General features: G+C 44.2%; 1 protein-coding gene across 1 annotated transcript in view; it reads left to right on the plus strand.

The window, feature by feature from the left end:
* CTNNA1 (catenin alpha 1) overlaps positions 1 to 26,546 on the plus strand; it is a 112,367-nt gene that overhangs the window by 22,457 nt on the left and 63,364 nt on the right. The window contains exons 4-7 of the mRNA XM_084295530.1: positions 1,449 to 1,615; positions 2,400 to 2,519; positions 4,647 to 4,913; positions 7,543 to 7,746. Of these exons, the coding sequence (XP_084151656.1) occupies positions 1,449 to 1,615; positions 2,400 to 2,519; positions 4,647 to 4,913; positions 7,543 to 7,746 (758 nt within the window). The remainder of the gene's footprint in view (positions 1 to 1,448; positions 1,616 to 2,399; positions 2,520 to 4,646; positions 4,914 to 7,542; positions 7,747 to 26,546) is intronic.

The following is a 26,546-nucleotide window of genomic DNA, read 5'->3' on the forward strand; positions in this document are numbered from 1 at the left end:
GTTGGGTAAGGGATGGCTTGAGATTGACATTTATAGCTCATCTGCGCTTGTACAGCAGCTTTTTCATGTGTCACAGTGCTGAAGTGGTGCGTTTTCATCTTAAAATGTTGTGTGCCATTCTTCGTAGTAGTATTTAAGATGATGGAAGGGTGTTGCATAGGAGGGTGCATCTGAACAGAACGGAGTGTCTGGGTATAGCTGCTCGGCCAGGCTGCTGGCTGTGCTGGGGCTGGGCTGAGCTCTGGAGGTGCAGAGAGCTTGGGTGCTGGAAGCTCTTCCAGGGCCAGCTGTAGGGGATTTTTGAGTAGTCAAAATATGTCTCCCAAATAGAGGATGCGCCCCGCTCGCTGCCTGGCTGGGGGAGCGGGCCAGCTCTTGGCAGTGCTGGCACAGCATCGTCTTGGGATTTAGACGTGGACCTCTCCCAGCCCCGTTTGGTAGTGGGATTGCTGGGAACTGATCAGCTTTCAGTTCTGCAGCACTGGTTGAGGTTCTTCCCTTATCTGTGAAAAATGTGCTACTCTGGTTCTGGCCTTTGGCCACGTGGATGCTTTCGTACAGGTTTGGGAAGCCTCTGACACAGCAATTAGTCATAAAGCAGTTGGTGTGCTTTCCTGGTCACCTCCCCTTGCCCACAGATCTGTGACCTTGGGTACCTAGCGTTTGCTAAACTAAATCCTAGCCGTTTGCCAAACGGTCCTAAAGCACAGCAAAGTCCAAGAGCACTGGAGCGGATGCCAAACCTCCCCGCTGTGACGGTGGGAACAAAACGCTGCCCCTCGGGGGGCGAGGTGTGTGTGTGTGTGGGGGAAGAATCCAAATTTTACATCTGAATACGCACAGAAATGATCCTTTGGGCTTTTAGAGGAATTTCTGCTGTTGTTTAAAGCAGCCTTTGCTTTTCGTGGTTACCCAACTGCGCTGTTACCATCTGAAGCCCAGTCTCCTCCCGCAGCAGATGCAGCCCCACAGGCTATGAAATGCTGGAGCGTGTCACGAAGCAGAGCCTTGCCCCGAGTGCAAGCGGCGCCGCAGCCAGCCAGGTCATCGCCCCGAGTTGTTTACAGCCCCGCGAGCTGTGGCGCTTCCCCGTGTGTTTACAGGACACGCTGCTGCTTTCGGCTTAAAAGCAAAGCTTTCACTGGAGCTTTGAAAGCATTGTAGTCCGAAATAGCCAGAGACTGCAGTTCTGCTCGGAATGGCCGTGCCGTGTTGTGTTTGTGTCCCTAGGGGATTGTGGCTTATTAGCACCTGTATAATTTGAGATAAGGACCAAAGTGTCGTTACTGAGCCCTTCCTCCCTCCTGCCCCACTCTCCCCATTCTGTGTGGTGCCCTGGCTGTATTTAAGCAAACGCATTTTGTTTTCCAAATCAGGTCCCCCAGGAATCCTTACCACTGTGTCAGGAGTGCCGTGACAATAAAGTGGGACAATCTTTTTTCGCACAGGTGACTTGATGAAGAGTGCCTCTGGGGAGTTTGCCGATGACCCCTGCTCCTCAGTGAAACGAGGGAACATGGTCCGGGCGGCACGCGCCCTCCTCTCCGCTGTCACCCGCCTGCTGATCCTGGCTGACATGGCAGACGTCTACAAGCTGCTTGTCCAGCTCAAAGTAGTAAGTGCAGCTCTGAGCCGTGCCTGGCACGCCGCGCTGGCTCTGCCGCCTGGCTTTGCCTCCTGCCTGTCGTACTGACCCTGGAGCTCACTCCCAGCGGCTTGCCTCTGGAGCGGTGATGCTGGCAGGTTTTTTTTTTCTCTTAGCAGAATGTGTGCAGCTGAGGAGTGTAAAAACATCTGACAGATGTTGTCAGTGGCTTTTGACTCTGCGTTGCACTTCATTCTCAACTTTTAGTATTGAGACTAATGCACTGTGGTCTGTGAACAGCAGATGATAAATCGTTTAATCAAAAGAAATAATTTGGTTTTCTTATTGACTACTACTCCCTTGTATCTAGCAGATGTGACTAGTTATTAGTAGGAACAAGTAGTTTCAGTGGACTAAATCAAATGAATGTGGAATATAGAAGGAAGGCTTTTATTTTTATGAGCAGGAGGTGGGTGGTTTGTGCAGAACCTGAGATGCAGCACAGCTTGGTGTTGGGCTGGCTTCAGCTGGGGTGTGAGGGCTCCACTCTTACCCTTTGACAGCCGCAGCCGGGGCTCTGCCAGGGCCCTGGGCTCTTTGTGACACACATGCCTGGCTGTCCCTGCTGGCTGGTGAGCATGGAGCTCAGCCTGAAGTACTGTTAGCCCTTGACACGTCTCTCTCCAAACAGTGAAAGGCAGGAGAGGAAGATCACTTTGTCTGCTATGAAGCCCATTCTGAAAGCCCATAACTTTCTAAACTGTGTACTGGAATGCTTGGAAAAATATGTGAATATATCTGTATATTCTTTCAGGTGGAAGAAGGTATCTTGAAACTAAGGAATGCTGGCACAGAGCAGGATCTGGGTATCCAGTACAAAGCCCTCAAGCCAGAGGTGGACAAACTTAACATCATGGCAGCCAAAAGGCAGCAGGTATAGTGATAGCAACTCTTTCTTCCATATATATCATTTATTTTTATTTTTCAAAACAAGAAAATAAGGCAGCCTTACTGCTCTTGGGGACTACCTGTTGCTGCTGCTAATTCTTTTTTTTTTTTTCTTTTTTCTCAATACATTGTGTTGCACTCAGTGGTTTTTAGGAAATTGAATGGCGCTTGCCTGGTAAGCAGAAAATCTGCTCAGCTGTAGTACATTGCCTCTGACTCAAATTTTCCTGATAGCATTTGTTTGTTAATGCTTTAGTACCTTAATGAAATGCTGCTTCTATAGAACTGCATTGATGGATGTCAAGACTTCCCATTTTGCAGCAGTGCAGGTGTGGGTAAGGAAAGAGAATTGAGACAAATTTGTGGCCGGTGCTCTGACCACGAGACCACACAGCCTTTGTGATTTGCACAGATGTAGTGAACCCTGGTCACTTAAATACGGAACAAAAGGCACGGCTGGGAACAGAATTACAGCTTTTTCCAAGGGAGCACTGTGCCATGCCAAGCAATGCACCATAGCTGGCTAGTCTTGCACGGAAATGCCTGTTTGAGGAAGGGTTTGATATCCTGATTGCTTTGTGCATGTCCTGTATTTGCATAGCTAGCGCTTAACCTTAAGTCACGTGTAAAGGTATTGTTCAACATCGCTGTTGTGACTCACTCCTTTGTAAGTTAAGCTTCAAAAGAAAGTAGAAGTACTGGCAGTCAGAGTTACCTGAAACAGCATAATTCTTTTAGAGCATGTTTCTTATTCTGTTGTTCTGTACAAACCAAAACTGCTTATGCATCTCTGACTGCTTGTTTGCTTGCATGGATTCATCTTTGAAAATAAACTGGATTCAGTTTAAAATGGATTGTTAGTTGGTTATGTATCTAGAATCTGATTGCAGTAAATGGGAGTGGGGTTACGATGGCAATACAATAAATGTTCTTAAACTGCTTCATGATGGATTGTTTTACACTATGGGAAGTGGTTGCATTAAATCTGTAAGCCTGCTTGGCGTGCCCTCCCTGCTTAGTGTGCATCTTACAGAGGTCTTGTATTACACATCCATTTTGAAGGGTCTGTCAGATTTTTTCCCCTGTATGGTAAAGCAGCCCATTTTTTTTTCATTTTTGTTGCCTCTTTGTAAGGCTTAAGAAGTAACTTGAAAATGTTCGTGTTGCTAATAATTGTGTTCATTCTTCCTTTTCATAAACCTTACTGCTTGTGCTGGACTCAGAACCTCTATCTATTCACGGTACTTCATTCCAAAACAGAGGTGATGATGCTTTAGAGAATTGCAGTAGTAAGTGTTTTGGAAAAGACCTATGGACTCTTAAATCTTTATCTTAAATTAGCAGTAATTATAGTCATTGGATTTATTTTCTCCCTTTGGAGATGAACAAGAAGTTGAATGAGATGATACTCTTGTCCTTCTAAAATTCAGTGTGTGAGTCTCTTAAGGAAAGTGAGCTCCGTCTTCTAGGTGTGATTAAAGAAGGCATTCTGGTTGTGAGTCTTGGAGTTTAAATTTAAGATCTGGCTTCTCAGATGCAAATTCATGACAAGGCTCTCTTGGTTGAGCTGCTCCATACAGAACAAGCATGTGAATTTTTAACAAGTATCTCTGTGCTAGTTGCACAAATTAATTGGGTTAATCACTTGTGAAATAGAGCCGATAGACTAATGTTAGCGATTGTCAGAGATTGCCTTTCTTTTTTCTTCCTTCAGTTAAATGATGCTTGCCACTTATGTCTAAGCATCTTAAAGCACATTTTATTTTAAGACGTGGAAGACTGAGGTCGCTACTTATGCATCCTCCTGATGTACTGGTATTGTCTGCTTTCAGAGTGCTGGTCCTGTAGTGTGGCAAGGAGCAAACATGTCTCAGATCTTGAAATGTGAAGCTGTGAATTGCCCTACAGTACTTTTTTGAGTTTTTGTGGAGCTGTTGTGTTCTAAGATGAGTTGAGCTATTAATAATAGGGATATGGGGAGAGCTCAAGGTTGGGTTAGATTTGAGCATACTAGCCAAAGAATCTGCCTGTCTCTTGAAGATGCAGGGAGACAGTGTATGGATTGAATGTGGGGACTGTTTTCAAATGACTTTTTCTTTAATTTTCCTAATAGGAATTGAAAGATGTAGGTCACCGTGATCAAATGGCGGCAGCCAGAGGAATCCTGCAGAAGAACGTTCCCATTCTCTATACCGCATCTCAGGCCTGTCTGCAGCACCCTGATGTGGCTGCCTACAAAGCTAACAGGGACTTGATCTACAAACAGCTTCAGCAGGCGGTCACTGGCATCTCAAATGCAGCTCAAGCAACCGCATCAGATGATGCTGCCCAGCAGCAGGGTGGAGGTGGAGAGCTGGCTTATGCTCTGAACAACTTTGATGTAAGTTCTGAACCTGTATGTAAAAAGTGGCAGCTCCGACTGCTGCCTTCGCTCACCTGATTTATGAGCAACAGCTTGCTTTTGCTTATATTACCTGAAAAATCACTTTCTACTGAAATACTGCAAGTCCCAGGTGAAGCAGGCTTTTATTTTTTCGAATATGGCTCTTTTGAAACTAGGATTGATAGAATATAGAAAGGAGCGGTGCTGTTCTCAGTGATTGAAGGCTGTCAAGTTAAACTAGCTCAAAAATAGCTCTTAGCCTACTGATACATTAGATGTAAGTCCTTGGTTTATTTGAAATTGATTATTTCATAATATATTTATGTAATGTATTCTTGTAGGTGACAGAAATGACTTTTTAAAAGTGAATAATATATTTGCAATTGCCCAAACTACCTATTGAGAAGAACGTGAAGTGGGAAGTGTAATATGATCTTTGGTTGGGAATGAAATCACTTCAAACTGATGTGTTGTACTGATCTGTCATATTCTTTATCTTGTATTCTGTAAGTTACTGAGGATAGCCATACACTTTTACTGAGAATACTTTCCTTTTGAAGCCAGTATTTTGTCTACTGCTGATTCGGCCTCAGAATTTTAAACACCTTGGCACCAGCTCACTTCTAAAACTTATTAAATAACACAGGTCTGTTGCTCAGAAAATGCATAATGCTTTTTTCCCCCAAGTGTTGTTCACCTCTATTTTAGCTTGTAGCACCCTTGCTCTTCTGTGTTAATTTCCTGCCATGTTTCTTAACTTCTTTTACCATTTCCCTAAAGGATAAAATGCTATTTGAGGTTTTCCCTATGCCAAGTGTAAAGCCTTTCTATGCGACCTCTTGGGTAACGAGATGTCGTGATTATCTTGATCTTTGGGACTGAATTTGGTTTTAAATCTCCTAAATTCCATCAGTTGAGCATTCAGCTACCTGAGTTTTATTTTAAGACTGTGCCTTGGGTTTGCACCCAGAGGACCACAGGTTTGATCAGAGCCCTGTAGGACAGGAAGGCAGCTCTGGTAACAGCACGTGACATTAAGGCCTGGCTTTGGTATGTAGAAGTAAATCTGAACTGACTTGTTTTTCATGTATTGGCTAATCTAATTCAAAGCATTTAATATGATTTCTGATCCGTGCTCATATTTTACTATATGAGCTCTCTAATATATGGCCAGAGACTTTTTTTTGGCTGCAGCCTGCGTTAAGCTTCTGAGCTTTTAGTTCTGTGTGGCACGACTCCCTAATAGCAGCAGGGCTTGTTCAGCAGGCTGGCCTGAATGGGCATTGTGTGCGAGGGCTTTGTCTGCTCATCCTTGCCAAAGGAGATGGACAAAACAAATGTGTTCAGGTTCTCTGCAGATGTTATCCCTGCACTTCATTTCCTGTTAACATTTGAGTGCTATTGTGCTCCTGTAATAGAGGTTGTGCACACGCCCTCCCAAATACTAAAGTGTTTCTACTGTGCTGGTGAAATATTAAGTGATTACCAGAAGATAACAAGATAATCATTATCTCTCTCCCATTCATATGGTGCAATTTTGGAGTTGTAGCATACTACCATTGGAGTGTCTGCATGGCTAAAATGTTCAGGAGAAAATGGGACTGTTAGAAGAACATGTGCTGTGGCTAAACCTGCTGTGAAGGCCGTGCGGTTACTCAGTAGGGAGACCAATTGTACTGACAGTAACGCTGAAGTTAGCTGGACTACAAACTGAGTGTGGAAAATTCCTTTTTCAAGAAACTTCGGGGCTTCTTTCATAAAAAGTTACCATCATTTTCCCCTCCTGTTCACTTAATTGGAAGAAAACCTATGCAAAACCTACACAAACCAGCAAAATTTGAAATGGCCAAATCACGCTCCTTAATAAACTGCAGAACCTGTTTATTTAAACTACCTGGAAGTACTCACAAGGTGATGTATGCTCCACACTGCTGCTTGGTCAGCTTTCTATGGAGGGTGATACTCGCCCCTTGAAAAGTAGATGCTTAAGGCTGAATAAGCAGTACTGATTTTTCTCAGTATAATCCGTGCTTACTAATAATCTTTCAAGATAAAGTTGTCTTCTTCCACGAAGAAATCTATTTCCCTATTTTAAACACTGATGTTGATGTTTCACTTGAATATTTGAGAACACTATTATATATTTACCTGTATAATTGCTTACTGGTGAAAGGAGGACTGGGTAAACTAGGACACCAGAGTACTATATATAGGACTAATTTTGGACATTTGTTTTTCATGTTTTTTGTTCATGATGAGGTAATTATATCTGACAAGTTTAAATAGTGAAGGCATGTCTGGATTGACATGTAGTTAAAAAGAGTTCTGTATTTGAACTTTATTTGTCCTGGCACGTTTGATTTTGCCATTCATATAATGAGACTTCTTGTGGCCAAGTTCGGTTTAGCTGTCAAAGCAGCACAAGAAATGACTAGCAACTTAATGTGATGGGGGACCTTTTAGTAATTTTACTAAACTACTCAAGAAAATCACTCTTGGTGCCAGAATGTCATTTTGCTTTTCATGCTTGATCAGGGGGTTGCTGTAAGCGTTGGTCTTTTTGATGACTTAACAGTAACTTACTGCTCAGTCTGATATCTAACTTCCAAAACCTTTATTTTACCAGAAACAAATCATTGTGGATCCATCGACCTTCAGTGAGGAGCGTTTTAGGCCTTCCCTGGAAGAGCGCCTGGAGAGCATCATTAGCGGAGCAGCCCTGATGGCTGATTCATCCTGCACACGTGATGACCGACGGGAACGGATAGTTGCAGAGTGTAATGCAGTGCGACAGGCCTTGCAGGATCTACTTTCAGAGTACATGGGGAATGTGAGTATCTTCTGTTCTGTTTGTTTGTTTGTTTGTTTTTTGTGGTTTTAGCTCCGTGAGATCATCCAAAAATAGGGGAGTCAAAGCTGCGGGTCTTGAAGCTGGTTTGTTCTACTCCCAAACTGGATTTGAGCGCTAACCAGAAGTACTGAAAGGTTTATCAGAAGGCAAGCCTGGAGGCAGAATCAAACATAGGTTTAAATCATCTATGATACTTAAAATTGATCTCTGTTCTATTGTCATCATAGTACTGTTTTTAGGTTATGATTCTTACATACTGGTTTGTGTAGAAATTCTATAGAATTAGGCCGTCTTCCTCCTCAGTTTGCATAAAGTAACTAGGCCTATGGAAAAAAGTAGTGTTTTTTAACTTTTTTTGAAGCTTGGAAAATTTAAATGTGTTAACTTTTTAGCTGAAGGCATAGGTTTTCAGAATCAAGTTAATTGCAGTTGCTATTCCATTTGATCAGAAGTGATGTAGAAAATTAAAGCTGAAATATTTAGTAGGAAATTTGGAGAGGAGTTTGATATAAATATTGAACTGAGAAGCCTTCCTCCAGTGTTTGTACATTACACTACACGTCGTGTACATACGGTATTTGGAGCTCGAGTGTGTTTCTACAGTTGGAAAAAGTGGTGTGTCATGAAGACGAGCTTCTGTGTTTGAAGGCATCATGCTATAATATCAGATGCTGCCTCTTTTTTCCTTAGCCCAGGGGTTTTTAATTTTAATAGCTTTAGCAGTGTTGAGTGATAAGCTTGGGATTTCATAAGAGTCTTCAAGCTTAATCAGGTTTTTAAACATAAATATTGTAAAAGGGAATTGATTTCAGGTGAGAAGTTGTGGGAATGACAACAGTGAGATGGTTTGTAGCATCATGGCAGCTAAGATTGACTGAAGAAATCATAAGGGGCTGAGGTGAAGCCTTATTTAGACTTCTGAGCATGTTTGAGGTAAAACTTAGCTCAGAGAGATTTTCTTCAGATGGCAGAATTTGTTTCGCAAGGTTGCTGTGTTAGGTACCTTACCTCCTTACCTGTGATTCTGCTGTCTTTTGGTGAAAGCTACTTCAGCGTGAAATAAGCGGTCCAAAGTCTGTGTGTGAGACTTAGGTGGTTGTTATTTGGAGAACAGAGGCGTGCAGTGAAAGGTAGAAAATAAAATGAGGGTTTCTGTTTACCAGTGGAAGACAAGGACAAAGTAATTGAGCAAAACTGAAAGACAAGTCCCACGTAGCCTGTGGGCTGAGCTAGGTGCTTCATGTAGTCTTCCTTAATTGCTTGTGAAAGTAGCTTGTGCTTGGCATTGATATTGTATAGAACTGGAGGTGGCAGCTGGGGAGCAAACCACCACAATGCGCCCTTTGAAATGCCTTTCAGAGCAGGGTGTTTTATTAGTATATGAGGCATCCGTGGTAATCCCTCAAACAAATGTGCTGCTGGACTGGATGCAGGCCTATCAGCATGACTGAGGATAAAGCATCCACCAAATGCTAATTAAAAATGTGGAGGAAGTAAATGCTCAGTCTTGTGCACAACAGATTCGGTTGCGTTTCTCTCCTTGATAGATGGGCAATACCTGCGTAAGATCTCAGAGCTTTGACTTCCCTGTGCCATAATGCCTATCGCGCTCCTCTGGCTGTGTACTCTTGTCTCCGTTATGCAAGTTAAAGTAATCGCGTGGAGATGGAAAGAATGTATTCCCTATGTTATCTCTTTTAACACATTGTGAAATTAGTGGAGCATACTGAATTTTTTAAAGTCAGTGCTATGTTGTGATTGTAGACAGTGTAGTTGGGAAAATGAGATTAGAAATTCAGTGAAATGGAGTGGAAAAAGCAATAGATAAATTATGGCGAAAATGTGGGATGGTGTGTGAAAATCCATACCGAGGGTAGAAAAAACTACAGGATGATGAAGCTGAAGAATGAATAATAGCTGGGGACCTATAAAAGCGTTTGGTTCATCTACAGGAAGAGCAGGGATGTGCTACTTTTAATGTTTCCTCTGCTATTACTGTATTGTGCGTGTACGAGATACCAACAGCACGGCACCCAGCCATCTCCTGTTGTGCATTTCTCCATCCTACCTTTAAAGATGGAAATGAACTGGGCATTAAATCTGTTAATTGCACGATACTCGCAGTGCATCATAAATGTTGAATGGTAGAATACGACCAAGAGACCTGTTTTTTCAAAGAGAAAACGGGGATGAGCAATACTCTGAAAAGGTTGAAGCACAGGAATATCTTGAGGCAGATTCCCTTTTAGTTTTAGATGCCTTCTGTTTTAGTGACTTCCTCTAGCTTCTGGGCTTTCTTTCAGATCTCTGGTAATAAAAAGGCTTTTTCCACAGGTAGTTTATAACTCCAAGTTTAGTGTTTTGGACCCATGGTTTAGCTGTCTCTTCAGGCCTGTCCCCGAGGGTTCTGTAAATCTTCAAGCGTTGCTGGCTGTGTTATGATGTGTGGCGGAAACTTCTGTCTGAAAACAATTTTCAGTAATAAAGAAATTGAATCACAGGTCGCCTTGACCCTTGCATTTGCTGGCATGGTGATGAAACCCATAGCTAGAAGAAGGGCAAGAGTTGCTCCTTCACTAGTTTGTTACAGAAGTTTGTATCTTCTTTTCTTGGATTGGTGTCCATCTGGCACACCTGTTACAACTATTTCCAAAACAGAAGACTGGCCCAAATTGATCAGACTAAATTTTACATCAAGGCCAGAATCCTGTCTTGAGAGTAGTGAATGGCGGATGCCTACAGGAAGGAGGACAGTGACAAGGGAAGGATGCAGTCTGACTGGCCCAAAATAGCTCCCAGATGCCAGCAGTCTGTAGCTCGGATAATTCCAGAGCTGGCATTGCTGACTGTGTTTAATAGCTCATGCTGGACTTTTCCCCCTTGAATTTCTAGTTTCTTTCTGAACCCTCAGGAACTTGCAGCACCCACAAGCTGGAAGGCTCCTTGCTGAAGAAGATGAATCGTGGCGCATGAAGCAGCACCTCCTTTAGGTTGAAGCAGAGCGCCCTTCTGTCTGTTCGGTTTGCTGTTCCCTCCATCTGATTTCAGAAGAGCCTGAGCAGCTATTCCCTGCTTACCCTTCTCTGTGCCATACCACGTAGCAGACTTCTGCCTCCTCTTTCCCAGAATGAAGTGTCCTAGTTTTATTAGTTGCTTGCCATAAGGAAGGCGTTCAACACCACCTTTCAGCTTTGGCTGGGCTCTTGGTGCTAAACAGCACGGTGCAGTAGGACGGGGTTTGTAGGGGGAAGGAGGACTCGATGCCTGCCTAGATCTGTGTCTCTCACAGAGTTTTGCATCAGCTGGTTGTAGCCTGGTCCTGAGGGCTGGGTGCTGGTTAGTGTTTGGTGCGAGGGTGGCTGCCCCCTTGCTAAGGGTTGTCCGGAGGGGCTGATGGAACTGCTATGTGAAGATTTAGCTTCTGAGTCGTAGTTGTTGGGGTCTGTTTTTGTGAACGTTAAGTCAGATCGTCTTTCTCTTGTGCATCGCTTAATGCCTCTGTCTGTTGAACTTCATCCACCATTTTATTAGCTGGTGTCTTGATTTATATCCTAAAAATGCCAACTGTTCATCCCTTAATTGTAGCATTCAATTTTTAGTGTTTTTTTTCCTTCTTCATCTTCCATTTTCCCCCAAGGAGAGCCGGCTTCCATTACGGCTCTCGCTCATTTCAGCCCATGATTCTAACAGAAAATAGTTTTCCTTTTTAAACCAGCACTGCAGATCCCTCCTGGATTCAAATAGCAAACACAAATATCTGAGTGTGATATTTTTTTTATTACTTTGAGTAAGCTTTATACTTCTTGCTAGTGCTGAATGGCACAGCAAGAATGGGGAGGTTTAACAGAATTCATTATTGATTCTGACTAGCACTGTAAGAGCAGAGTAGTCCGAGGTCTTGGATCCGAGATCAACTGCCTAGAATGCAATAAATTGCCCGCTTCAGTCACAGCTGAATTTGTAATATAACTAATCGATGGCGAGAGCCAGACCTTTGTGTGATGCTGCATTTGAGAGCTCACAGTGTATATTTTATTAATGAAATTTAAAAAAATAAAATTCACAGCATATGTGAGTTTGGTCATTGATGACAGACTTTGAGACAGGAGGACAGAACAAAGCATCTCCTTGAATGTTGTTCAAGTTCAGTGTTACACCAAGGAAGCAGTTGGTAAGAGAGCTGGCATTTAGAGTTCAGGAGTAGGCACAGAAGATGGTTTTTATTGTATTTTGTTACAACTTCATAATCTTATGTGGGTAGATATTGATTGGCTCTAGTTTGCCCCCAGATAAAATATATGAAGCAGAAGGGTTTTGGACAGTACTACTAACTTATCCCAGTATTGCCCTTATGCTAGCAGATGGTGCACCTTCTTCCTCAGCGTACAGAGCAGTCACAATGCTTGTTTTTGCTTTTCTGTACTGTATTGGTCAACTCTATCTCAAATTTACACACACAGCTTTCGTCACAAGTTATCTAAAATAGTTAAAGTGAATTCATAAAAAAGAACAGTGGGCTGATGAGAGCCGAAACACTTCTGCAGCTTTAAGAAGCAGGTACGTAGGATGGAGAGGTAACGTGTCCAGCAGCCACAAAACCCCACAAACCTCAAGCTGTGACAGTGTGTGCTCTGTGCGGTAACTCCCCATGGGTGTTATTAGTGCAGAGCTTGGGCAGCTTGTCTTCATCTCAGCCACTGTGTTAAATATGGGAGGCATACAAGGTCATATTTTTTGAGGTTGGGGTTTCGCAGATTAGGAAGTGCAGGATGTCAGCTGGAAGCTAAAGCAGAAATTTTTGGTCTGCTCTGTTTGACTACACTGAACTTGAAAAAGACACCAATTTGCTGTGCTGGGCTAACTGATTGACATGTAAGACTGAAAATAAGGACTTCCTTCGGCTTTTTTGACAGTCCATTTTCTCCGTTTGACGGAGAGGCTTTGGAGGAATGGGGGCTGTTAGGTTTCTTTCCATGAACGCTGCTTTAGAGCCATTTGGCGGCAGTAATCACAGGTGTTTAGATCTATTTAGTATGCACAGAAAGGTGCAGAGAGGTCTCATTTTAAAGTCTATTCCATACCCCACCGATTTCTAATGCCTATAACTACCCTTTCGGGCAGACACAAATAACTCAGACTGGTACTTGCATAAAGTTTGTCAGAAACTCTAGTTTGGCTAGGATGGAATGTGAACCCAGAGCCCCATTGTGTACAACATGCTCTTGTACAATAAAATCCCTTGTTACTACATTTGGAAATGATAAATCATGTTACATAAAGTAGCTTGACAGGTCCTATTTCAACGGGAATTTTAATGCTTTCATATTATCATTCTGCCTGTGTCCTTGACTGTCTGGATTGCATTAGAGGTGCTTGGCAGCAAATGGAGAAAAACCATTTGGGGCCAGCTTCAGAGCAGGCATTCCAGGCACAGATTATTTCAGCCGATCTTTCCAGTTTCCATTTGCTGCTTGGCCTGAAGCAGGGTGTGTCTGGGCGGGTGGTGCCTGTATTTCTTTTAATATTGGCTTTTAGCACAGCTTGAAGGTAAGTGGGGCAGCTGAACCCCAGGCTGCTGCACTGCACTGCCTGGTAGGAGCTCCTGTGTGCTGGCAGGAGTGCCGTGGCTCTCAGGATACCTGAAGTAGATCTCAGCACTTCTGGTTTTAGACTTGTCTCGTGATTTACTAAATGCTTGTTTTTCACATTGTTTCTGTGTTCAGCACAGCTACAAAAGTGTGCTTCTCCAAACAAGTGCACTGTTTTCCTGATCTTAATTGTCCTGGTTTGCTTTTCTTTCCTAAAGCTTCCTTGAGCATCTCCGGTGCTTGAAAATGAGTGGGTGAGAGCATACCTAGCTCACATCTTCAGTATGTTTTGGGAGAAATAATTTTGTCTTCAGAATGACCATTAAGGGTCATACATGTGACTTAGAGAATGGAGATGGGTTTTCATTCTGAATTTACCTATTAATAATACTATTAATAATAGTGACCCAGAGCTTTATATTCCATCAAGCTCTGAAAGGAACATGTGAATTTTCACAACTGTTAAACTTGTGTACGATTTATCTGTGTATTTGGAAGGGCTCTTGTATAGCCCTTTCAGGGAACTGTTTCTGTGGAAATAGATACGAAGTAAAATGTCAGACTGATCCATATTTATGATAGATGCTGATAAAAATCTGCCTTGAGATAATCTGCACTTTCTTTTTTTTAATATTGTTTCTGTCAGTTTAAGACACTCGGCTGCTGAAGTGATGGACATGGCTTGAAAGCCTCGATGGATTTTCCTGTCATGGAGCTTGCTGCTCAGGAAAGGGAGCTGTGCTGGTGTGCTGGGCGCTAGTTGCCATAGATGGTACTGGTTTGACAAAGATGATGCTTTTAAAAATAAGTTTCTCAAGTGGTACTGTTTTTAAGCTTGTAATGCTTACAGGGTGAGGTAGAATAAATAACTGAGCATGCTTGGAGTGAAGCCTGATGAGTATGATGAGAATTTCATGTGGCATTAATTGGGTGTTTTTTGAGCCACAAAAAGGAGCTTCCAGGTTGCTTACAGAGGGCATTCTGGAAACTCTTCTTTCTTACATAGTAACACGAGGCCTATGGAAAGAAATGGAAGGATTTAAGAGTTCTGAATACTTCTTCAGGCAGCCTTTGTGCTGTGCAGTGAAAATGCATTCCTTAAAGAAGAATATGACTGTCTTAATGCATCCTTATGGGAAGTCAGGAAAGCCCAAGGCACACCTGCAGTCTGGTTCCCGGGTGGGTTGAGCAGCCTGTTGCAGTCTGCAGTCATTGCTCTCCTCCGTGCGCTGCATTCAGCCCATGCTAACCACATTTGGTGCCAAACAGCAGAAATAACTTTTAAACTGAAGAGACTTGACAGCAGTTGGAATTTGGACTAAACTGTATTATGTAACTGGTCTCTACTTGCAGTCTTTACACGCTTCTCAGCATTTTTGTTGTGGATTCTAAATAAACAAACAAGAAGGAAGGTCACTGCCCCTTGAGGAGCAGCTGAATTCTGCTGAAGCAGAGCTGAACCTCGTGCTGTCCTTAAACCTGAGAGCAGAGTCCTGCGGGTACCTTGTGTGGCAGTGAAGGCTTCCATCCCACCACCTCCTTCCTCTCCTGCCCCTACCTTTTAGGTTTGTAGCGTTGAAATGTCCACTTCTCCTTTCTTGTTAGGCATGTGCTATCCTCAATGCTAACACATCTAGTATTTCCTAATACTACATAACAAATCCAGACCCTTCTTGGTTTAATGTTGTTCAGGTGGCATTTAAGGTCATAGAATATCAGAGTTGGAAGGAACCCACAAAGATCATCAGGTCCAACTCCTGGGTCCCCAAAGGACCACTGCCCCCTCTCCCCCCCAAAAAAAAAAATAAAAAAATCAGTCTTAGAGTGTTGTCCAAACACTTCCTGAAGATTGGTGGAAGACTTGAGCTGTGCCCACTTGATCATGGTGTGCTGCTTGGTCTTTAGCAGCATTTTACTTCTGCTGAGCTGTAAACCATTTTCCATAAATATGCTATAATGTTATGCATGGATTCTGCTTAAAATTCTGTTTTGTGACTTAGTCCACTTCAGATTTCTGCTGTTTTGTAGGAAAATATTTGAACTTTATCTGCCTACGTAAGATAATATATTTAGTTGCCAACTGTGAAGCTTTATTCAGTGATACTTGAGTACTCTCTCAAAGCCAAAATCAGGGAGTATAGATAGAACAGAGCATGTAAGTTTGCACAGTGACTGCTCATCTGTGGATAAACAGCCTTTTAGCCTCTGGCAGGATCATGCTCTCAGTGTGCAGAAGTATTACACACACAACTGGGCTTTTTAATTTCTCTTGTTGGAAGAAAGGGATGATGGAATTATTACAAAGCTGGAATGCTACACTTCTTGCATTACAACAAAATACTTGCATCTCAAGTCCCGGATTCCCCTTTTTTCCTTTAGCCGTGCTCTAATACCAACTTTGGATTAAGTTCCTATCTGCCTGCACAATGGGATTTAGAAGATAAGAGTGAGAGAAGGCACAGGCGCTGCGTGTGCACACATGGCTCTGTGTTATGGTCTGCTAACAGTAATATCCTCCCCGGTTCTCTGGTGATAGGCAAAGCTGTTAAGCTTTTTTTTTTTTTTTTTTTTTTTTTTTTTTTTTGCTTGCTTATATCTCTTCATTTCTAAAAAGACCTCTGTGCAGGCAGTCCAGGTTTTGACCAGAACCTGGGGTACCTGCTCTAGGTGAGGTGGTATTTACCATCCAGACCGCGTTCTTTGCCTAACCTGTTCTCCCCTGTTGAGGAAAGCTGATGTTCTGTAATGCTCATAATGTCTCCTGGAGCTCCAGACCTACTTTGTCCCGGAAAGTCAACTAAATCAATACGGAATAATTAGCACTTGTGGCTTATCCAAGTAGTGGCAGCCCTCTTGAATGTAAATAGGGGCAGAAGAGTGACTTAATCCTCCTCTAGCACGAGGAAAGGATGAGGGTTAAGCCGTATCTTAAAAGGCTGTTGAAATAGAAGAAAAATTTGGTTTCCCTCTGGTTTGCACAGGGCCGTGTTTCTGCAGCAGGAGGGACAGGAGGTGGAGGCGAATGGGCAGAGGAGAGGCAGCGCAGAAACAACTTGCTTGTGCCAGGGCTCAGCCCCTTTCTGCTCAGAGCTCCTTGCAAAGCCTCGCTTTGTGCCTGTGGAGGCTGCTTGCTCAGAAAGCCAAGGTTGTCGTTGCTGAATTGATACGGCAACAAAGCTCTGGGCTTTCAGGCTGAGAACTTCCCCGCAAAGGTGCACTAAAAGATGCATTTTTCTCAGCGCCAATTAAAAATAAAACCAACAATCGGTTCCCTGGGCATCCAGCCACGAGGGGGGAGGCAGGGCACTTGCGAAATTAGCAGGAGCCAGTGAAAAGGCAAAGTCCCATCCGTCTAAGCGTGCTTTCACGAGGGGCTGTGCCTTTAATATGGTGTGAGTGCTTTTCCCTATCGTCTGTGTGTTTCAGGCTGAACTTAAATGTTGCGTGATGTGCAGCTGCTCGTGGGTTATTGACTCATCCTGCATGTACGTTAGCCTTCGACTGTCAGAAACAGGCTTTTGCCATTCATAGGGTGCTCCGCTGCTTCCATATGTGGCCAGAAAAAGAAAAAAAAAAAAAAAAAAGCTTCTCAGCTCTGAATCTTTTCTGTATGCCTGAGGTGCTGTCAGCTGTGTTTTACTGAATATGGTAACTCGAATTGACGTTATCAGTTACTTTATAAAACCTGTGGAAAAAAGCTTGAAAAATGAAGCCTGATACTGCTTAGGAAGGAAAATACAAAGGTTTTGAAAGCAGAAAGGTTTTTTTTCCTGTTCCTTTCAACTTTGTAGGTACAGCGTCTCGAGAGCGAGGTAGCTCTGTGCAGCAAAGGGAGCTCAGGAGACGTGGGGGTGTGCAGGGCGATAATTTGAGAGCTGAGTTCCAGCTCCTGTGCATGCGGACAAGTTGGTCCTGCTGCTTGCAGACTGGTTTATTAGCTGGGGCAGGCAAAGGTGTTCTGGCAGCACGCAGGTGTGCCCAGAGGGGGGTTTCTCGGGCCCTCCTGCTTTTTGCTTGCTCCAGATTTGCATTCTAGCTTGCCTTTCATCTGCCTGACTTCTATGGAATACACGTTGGTCTCTTACTTAAAAGACAGACTCCTTGGAAAAATAAAAGATGTACTTTTTATTGCCTGTGTGCTCAGTTAATTAAATTTTGGACTATGATTCTCACCTACAAGTGGGGCAGGCACTTTTTAACGACAAATTTAGGAACATACTGTATAGTTAGAGGCTGTACCTAGGGGCAGTTGGGGCAAGTCAGGGCATTTAAGACCTTAAAATATACGAGACTAGATAATTCTGATATTTTTAAATTTATTGATGTTGTCTTGATGTGTGAATACAGTTGTCATTGTTTGTGTCTTTAGTTCTCTTTGAGAGAAACATTAAGGAATGCTGGAGATCCTGAAGTGTCTTCTTGTGACTTCTTCCAAGACACCCCTTGCTTAGGTGCTTGAGATTTATCTATATTTTGAGTTTTTTCTTCCCTGGCACCAACTTGTCACCACTTCTGCTGATGGGTTTCAGGTTCACTCCGGAAGATGCCTGTTAGCAACGTTGGTATATCATGCTTTTAAAAATCCTGGTTCCTCAGGAGCGAGATAACCCAGGGCTAGTTTGCAGCCCCCTCAGTCTGCCCTGTGTCCCCAGTTAGGCGGTTGTGATGGACACTTCTCATTTTCAGGCAAGTGAATTACGGCCGTGAGCATCAGTGGTGGCCCAAGCCCTGATACCTCCATCTACTCGGTAACCTCTTTTCAACCAAACACTGTGTATTGTTTTAAGGATGCATTAACTTTTCCTCAAAACACCTTCATTAGCAGTCACCACGTGCCTCCAATCCCCAGCAAGTAATTCTGCTGATGTGGAGGCTGAGCAGCCGTGTTACAGCATCCAGCCAGGTGCCTTTTGTCAGGTTTGAATTCCCTCTTTTTTTTTCTTATTTTTTGGAGGGGGGAGTGGAGGTCATTTGTGTATCTTCCTTACTTCACTGCTCAGCTTCTTGGGCTGTGCAGGGGGAAATTTCCTGAGCCTCTGGCCATACCCTGCGTGCTCCTCTGGCAGCCTGGGGCTTGCTCACTCATCCCTGTGACAGCTTTGAACCTTTACTTTGAGGACAACTTCAGAAGAATTGTCTTCATTGAGTCATTTCAGGGGAAGAAGGTGACAGGAGAGCTCTGATGTCAAGTACAAAATAAGACTGCAGCTCTATCACTTGATACTGTTCCCCTTAAATGCCAAAATGTGAATTTCCTTAGAGGCAGAATGAGTTCTTGGGCACTTCTCCAGGAGTCAAAGAATCCCAATTCTAGAGGTCAGTGGACTGAAAAAAGCCAAGAAAATGAGAAGTTAATGCGGAAATAACTGAAATGAGGTTCAGGTAGGGGAAAAAAACTGAAGCCATTCTGTCCTGCACCTGAGCAGTTGACCCCTCTGGAGCTAATGGCCTGCGAGGTGCTCACAGCCCTTCCTGGGGGATCTTTTAAATCACATCTGTGACTGAGGAGGACAGGGCCTTCCAGGCTTCCGAATTTACGTTCTTGGGCTGAGTCGGAAGAGGCAGTTTGGAGCAGGCTTTGTATCACAGGGCTCATGCAGCAGGGGCTGAGCTCCCTGCCCAGGCTGACGGCAGTGCCGGCTCCGGGTGGGCGCCGCCTTCTCCTGCTGCTGCTCGGGTGCGCGTGGATGCTGTGGGACCAGGCGATGGGAGCTGCTGCTAAAAGGGTCAGGAGATCCGAGGGGGAATGCAAATGTAGAAGAAATGGTGGTGATTAAGCAGCAAATCGGCATGGCCTCGGACTCCCCATACACTCTGAAGACTTATTTGCGGATAATGTAAAAAGCACCTTTTTGGTGACAGACGCTGAAATCTCTAAACTTCTGCGTTTTTATCTTCAGCTGCTTTTATGGAGCTGTGAAAACATCTCCTGGCATTGTCAGGCATTGGGAACATCTCGCCCCTCCTGCTCCCCCAAATCAGCCGGAGTTCAGGAAACCTTTCTGAAAGGGCAAGGCTATATCAAGTGTACAGGGGACTCGTGCTGCCCCAGAGTGTTCCCGGTGTCATTTCTAGCAGACAGATTAATTTATCTTATTCTTCTTGTAGCCTTTCTCTGTGGCTTTGGTTATATTCCCCACGTCGGAAGCAGGGTGTGTGTAAAGGAAAGCCTTCAGTACTAGGCTGCAGCGAGCTCTGTGTTCAGTTACAGCTTATTGCTTGGTGTGAAACTGAATTTAACCAACTGTGTTTTTCAGATCATTATCAGCTTAAGTGCATTCAATTTCCCTGTTTCACTGCACCAGATTGTACAGTTCTGTACATTAATTGTTTGTTTTGAATAGCTGCTTCTTTATCATCTCTCATGATAATTTAAGTCATCTATCTAATGATTTCTTTGTGAGTAGTGGCTGCTACAATACAAACGCGAGGTACCTCTGCATCCCCTATTTGTCTGATTTGCTTTGCTTCCTTTTTCTGAACACTTAGATGATGCCACGGTGCCGCTCCTCCTCAGATGTGCTGACTGTTCCTAAATGGTTTATTTCCTTTGACACTAGTTTTCTTTTGAAGAAGGGCAGCCACTTTGTATGTGTCAGGCTTGTGCTAGAATTTTAAATACTTTAATGCATCCTCATTATCTGCAAGGGTGGCTGTCTAATTAGTTAACTTAGTAAATAATGGCTTGATAGTGTCTCTGCAAAGTATGACATTATGCATGCCACGGTTTAGTGCCTTTCTAATCCTGGACAGTTGCTTGGAGTCCCTCGCTTTAGGTGAGCGGAGCAGCTACGAGGTTGCTGGCTTCCTTCAGCATCAGCAGCCTCGTGGTCAGCCAGGTTGTTCCTGGTTCAAGCAATTTCCTCTTCCATGGAGGAGAGTGAAGTTCCCAAGATCTGTGTGTAGGAGGGAGAGGAGATGTTTCTCAGCTTTTTGGTGCTGGTAAGGCTAGAGGTGCTCGTTAGCTAGTCCCTCAGCAGTTAGTCAGCTTTTGGTGCTATTTCCAGTTATTTTGGTGCCTCTTGCTTCCTGTTGAAGACAACTTCACGTCTAGTTTTTCGTTGCTATGTTGCAGGGTAAGTGTGCTGAATCCTTTTCTACAGGAAATACTTAAAAATCTGTCACAAACTAAAGCTATTTATATTTCTAATAATGAATAAAGGATACATTAATTCTCGCTTTGAATGTCTTATGACTGTATGGGTAGGATTGTTTTATTATCTGTTTCTCTGAGCTGTCTTGCCAGGAGTTAGGTGGCTTTATTCCCAGATTTATAATGCATTCTCTTCCTCTTGGAAAGGGCATATGCTGTCTTGGCTCACTGTTTTTAATTTGAGTTTTGCAGGGGTCTGTGTTGTTCCAATTTTAGTTGTTCTATTTCTAAAGCCTTTCACATGCACGTAAAGTATGATAAAAACTAAAATATTTCAAGGCTTTTACAATGACTTTGGGTGTAAGCCTCAGACTGCTTTTCATACTTCTGGATATATCTATTAGTTCGTGTAATTCACAGAGGGAAAACTTGAGATATTCTTTAGACTAGGTTACCAATTAACATAAAAATGAAAAATCAAGCCTGTAAAAAGAGACTCCACGGTAGCAGATTACTCACCACCCCCAGCAGCTGTCTTGTGGCTCAGCAGCACTTTGTCCCTCTGATTTGGTGTTCTGGGACGTTCCCCCATCCATCCTTCCACGCGATCTGCCCAGCGATACTGCAAGTGAGACGAATTGACCTGTGTCCAAGCTAAACTAGCTGTCACTCAGCAAACCCGCTGCTGGGGAAACAGCCGTAAGTATTGACAAAAATATTGTGCTGCCCTCCTGCAGCTCCTCCGCTGTCAGTCGAGGGCAGTGTGGATGAGGCCTCACCCGATGGCTGTGTGGTCAGAGGTGGTCCAGAGCAGTTCTCGCCTGCAAGGAGGAGCTCCCCGGGGCTAAACGGAGTTTTTAGCAGCAAGTTGGGTGGGTGCTTCTCAGGGCTCTAAGCAGACCCACCTTGTAAAGCTGCAGAGAGTTTTCTTTTCACTACAGAATGGTGCCAATTCGCTGGTTTTCCATTGCACATTGTCTTTTTCTTTTTGCTTTCTGCTGCATTGAGGGAGAGCTGGGCTTGAAGCCCTGGTCCAGGAGGAGACCTCCTCTCGGCTTAGCACAGCAGGGAGCAGCCTGAGCCCGGCATCCTGAGCACTCACAGCAGGGGAAGGATGGTGGGGAGATGGAAGGAATACAACAGGTCTGCAAACTCACTTCGAGGTGCTGTAGGGCACTGAGCCCACTGCAAAATAACCTCTTTGCAGCTGGAGTCCTGTAAAGTAGAGCTTGGGTGCCTCTCCTTCCTACCTGATGGCTGGATGTGAACTGATAGAGCCGTCCAGGGAGGATGGGTGGGGAAGGAGTTTGCTGCTTGAGGAGGGGTGGGGGAAACCTGCTAGATTTAACCAGCTTCAAGTTAGAGCCTTGCAGCCTGGCTGTCAGAGCTCAACTGGAAAATGTTCAAGGTGCTAAGTACAAACCTCTTGCATTTTGCAAAAGATTCCGGATGTGCTGGGTTGAAATCCTGCTTTTAGAGGTTGTCCTAACTGTGCCTCGATCCTGGTTTTGCCCCTGAATCATGATTTCATGTAAACTAGGAAAACTCGGTTTTAGGGTGTGCTGTACTGCCCATCTCAGCTTTCCTTTTGGCTTTTAAGGAGATGAGGATGCATGCTGAGAAAGGTTGACTTTCCTAGCATTACTCCTCATCTGTATGGCTAAATGTTTTTGCCTTTGTGGTGGAAATGTGTTGCAGAGGCATAGAGCCTGTATGTGTGTTACCATGAAACCCATGCCCTTGACTTCTTTAGATATAAGAATAAGCCTCGAGAGAAGACTGCTAACTCCATTACCTGGTAAAGCTCTTTCGCAAACATTTTGTACCACTTTAATCTGTTCTATTTTCCAGACCAGAGATCTTTTTCATCTCTTCCCCTCCTCCCCAAGATCAGTAGTGAATATAATGGTAAAAAAATTACTTTGTGCTGTCGCAATATCATTTTTCCCTCAAGAAATAATACATCGATAGCACTGCACAGTAATTTTAAAGCTTTGATTTCACCTTTGCTTATAGGAGCACTTGCTCAGTTGCTATTGCCTGTGAAGACATTTGAATGAAACTGGTAGTTACCCGTGCAGCTGGAGCCAAGCAGGGTTTGTGTGTGCGGATGTGTTACAGGTTAGTAGTTATTTAGGAGCTGGGCTCCTGCCTGGGCTTGGAATGAAACTTGGCACCTCGCATGAAGAGATGAGCAGCTTACCAACCAGCCCTGTGTGGTGGCGAACCAGCCCTGGTATTTCCCAGAGCTTCCAGCATTGTCCTGGAGTGGCAGTTCTGGAGCAAGGTAGGTGGGATTAGGAATGGGTTTTAGCCTGGGGTGGTCCTGAGGATTTTGGTGAGCTGCAATTGAAGATAAAATGTCGTGAAATTTGGTAGACGAGTAACTAGTGTGTTCTCCTGATTTTCCTGTTAGGGAACAGACTGTGCAAGAGTAAAACTGCAAATTGTAGCCCTCAGATGAGGAAGTAAGACTTCCAGAGCATTTTATATTAATGGAAAGACTACAAATATGTTACTAATTTAAAATATCTGTTTCAAAGGCAGTAGAATGCTTTCGATAAAAGATAATGGTAAAATAGGCCTTTCCCAATGCATTGCATTTGAATTTTTTTTAAAGCTTGTCAAAACATAAATCTATCTATGTGATGGCCTTGGAAGAAGCTGTTTTAATAATCAAAAAAGTTCTTTTTTTTCTGCTCAGAATGTTTTTTTTGAGTCAGATCGCAGGAAGCTATTGTCGTTTCTCGCATATTGTGCTTTGTGAGCAGGCTTTGTCAGGTATGTGGTCTTGTTACTTAGTCCGAGTCCTTTCACTAGTTTAAAACGTGTCTTGCATAAGCAAATGTAGGAAACTCAGTATCAACAAAACCCAGGATAAAAATGAGTAATAGTTTAGCAGAGTTTACCCACTTAAAGCAGGGTATGGCAACCAGCAACACGTAGGCTGGCTGCAGGGTTAGATGACCAGGAAATAGCCAAGGTGCAGGACAGATGGCCTGCAGCTGCTAATAGGTAAAAAGCTCAGAAAAAAGGTGGTTGAGAAGTAGGCACGCAATCTTACCAGACATAAGTTAGGGTAGGATATGACCAGATGTGGTTTATACAGATGAAAATAACGTGAACTTACTGACTAATGTAATACTGGAGGAGTCTGGTGCCACAATTACATCTGTGCTGTGTGCAGGTCCCCATCAGCTGAGGCACAAACCCTCCTACAAGCTGAATTGCTGGAGGTTTTGTCTGCACTGCCTAGGAGAACTTCCTTGCTATTGTTTTTTTTTATTTTTTTTTTTCTTTTGAGATTTAACTTTTGATTTTTAAATGTTATTTGCAGTTAGTACCCCGGGGGCACCGGTTGTGTACGCTTTGCATTGTTTCATGTGCATTCTGCTGTGTCACATCTCCATTACGGTTTTTACATGTTCCTTACGTGTATAGCATTAAGTATTTTAGATGAATGGAGTGGTTGGGTTGTTTCATTACCTAATCTCATCCTTTTTGAGTGGGTCCCTCTGCTTTCCTGGGTTCCCAGCTGCAGTCTCCACGTTGCTATCCCGCCTGTCACGGTGCGGGCTGCGGTCAGGGGAGTTGCAGTGAGCAGAAGGAATGTGCTGTGATCTAGTTAAGTTTGCATAAACAACTGAAACTGTTTTTTGCTGATGATCACTTACTAATTTGCCTGATGAAGATGACTGGTTTGGAATAAATGGACAGTGAAAATAGGTGTCCGAGAGTTCCTCTTCTGATGATGCAGCTTTACTTGGGCTTATTTAAATGATAGAGAGCCCACTGAGAAGAAGCAAGCATTCAGCACTCTAATAGCACCGGCTCATCTGAATGTAGTATAAAACTTTTTCATGTGTCTCTGGACACTCTCATTGGCACGCTTTGTCAAATTAATTGTTGTCCACGGACAGTTGTAGATATGAAGGGGTAATATCCCTGAAATTTATCTGCGTGCTGCACTGGAGTAGTTCTCCGCTTCGTCAGTGCTTTCATTTGTCTTCAGTGTTTTACAGCCTGCTGTCAGGTGGCTGTTAGTCACGGGAAGATCCCCGAGTCGTCTTGAGCTGTGTCAGAGGACGGCACGGAGCGCTTCCAGGTCTGCACCTACTGCTGCTGTGGGTGTGCGTGCAGCTGCAGCACGTCGGGACCTCGCTGCTCCTCGGGGGGCTGTGCTGTGCCAGCCCCTGCTGGTGAGGGTAGCTCTGTGGCATGGGAGCAGAGCCGGGAATTCATTCCATAAACACTTCTCCCATTTGGAACAAAGTGGTGGTTCTCTCCAGGTTCCAGATCCGTCAACAAACGCCTGTGCTGCCAGTGAATCCGAAATGTGGCGTGCACGAGGCGTCACAGCTTGTTTGGTACTTCCCCAGGCTGAGGGGTATTTCAGCTGCAGCGTGTGGCCCCCAGATCCCTGGAATGCCTTACTCCTGACCACATTGTTGCGGGCTGCGTGGGTGTCCAGTGAGTTTAGCTATGGGCAGCAGATGTCCCTAATCCAAAGGAATGACACATTTCAGCTGCTCTGAAGTAGAGAATTACTCTCCACTTACAGGCAGGCTAACACTTGGCAAAAGTTCACTACGTAGAGCACACTGAGCATGCTGCTCTGCGCTGTCAGTAAGGGATGGGCTGGGAAGTTAGCTGCCACCATAACCTACAGCAACTTGCTGAAGGTGCAGTGCTTTTTATTTTCCTCGGGTGGTGTGTCAGAGATGCAGTGCCTGCCGCTGTATTTTTTCCTGTAGTCCAGCCTAATCAAACGTCTAACCTTAACCTTTTTAATAACCTTTTTAAGTTTCTGGTGTTTTAGGAGTAGATGCTAATTGCAGGGAAAAGGCATCTGTCATACAGTCAGCGCTCCCCGATTTCCAAGTTTCACAGCTGCCATGGTGCTGATAGATGTCCCAGAGCTAAATCGGTCATCTGTAGAGAAGAATATAAACGAGAGGTGGCTTTCTCTGCCTGCCTACCCTGTGGCTGTTAAATTCCTGAAGGTCTGAACCCTGAAAGTATGCACTTGATACCCATACAGCTTCCAGTTCTTGAAAGGAGAGGGCAGTCTTGGCAGCCTGTGCCCCATCTCTGGCAGCAGCGTCCCTGTTTTCCTCTCCTGCCAGGTGCTGAGCTGGGTGACACCTTTCTGTCCTACCCAGGAAGGCAGTGGCACGGCCGTTTCCATCTGCAGGACTACCTGGAAAGATTGGAGAAGAATTCCTTCGCTCTTAAATTATTCAGCCAGAATTTCAAGTATGGAGGGAATCCTAAGCCTCTGTAGACCTTGGCACAACAGCTGTGGCTGTTGGTTTGGGGATGCTGCGCTTCAGGGCTGGGCTTGATCAATGAATAGCTCCACGCCTTTCCCGAGGCATCGCATCTTATCTGAAGGGAAAGCAGAGGTGGTGCTTCATCTCCCTGAGAGGCTAGGCACAGGACCTTTGCAGCAAGCCCCGCAGCGTGGCTTCCCCACCTTGCGGGTTCGTTCCTGGCTCGGCACATGCTGAGGATGCGCCCGCTGCACGGCTCCTCGTGGGGCAGGAGAGCTGACTCAGGGATCTCAGCAGCACTTTACGCTGAGCTGAGTGCTAACAAACCTTCCGGAGGTGTCTTCACCGGAGGGGAATGCATGCGTATTTTCCTGTTGTGAGCCATCGTGCCGTGCCTTCGGTGACAGGAGCTCATTTACAGTCTGCGTCCCGATCCTTTCGCCCATATTCCCACTGCTAACAGATTGGATCATTATTAGCTTTAGTAAGAGCTCTATTAATACGACAGTTTTTCTTCTCTGAAAGATTAAAATCTTAAGGTGGTATCAGGGTTGAAGGAGTCTGTTTGAGGGCAGGAAATGATAGTCCCAGTTAACCAGCACATGGCTTTTGAGCCAGAGGTTCAGGGCGTGTGATGGATTATTTAGGAGCTAAAGGAGAGAGCAAATAGCTCATAATAAAAGTACTTACTGTAGGGCTGAGCTGGATTTCATTTTCACACTCTTCTCAATATTTTTAGCTCTTTGCAATCATATAAGTAGCGCTGCTTCTTGCAGTAAGCTTTTCTACAATAGTTTGTACACTTCGTAAAGGATATTTCAGGAT

The sequence above is a fragment of the Netta rufina genome (assembly GCF_964035555.1).
Source record: "Netta rufina genome assembly, chromosome: 14".
NCBI lineage: Eukaryota > Metazoa > Chordata > Aves > Anseriformes > Anatidae > Netta > Netta rufina.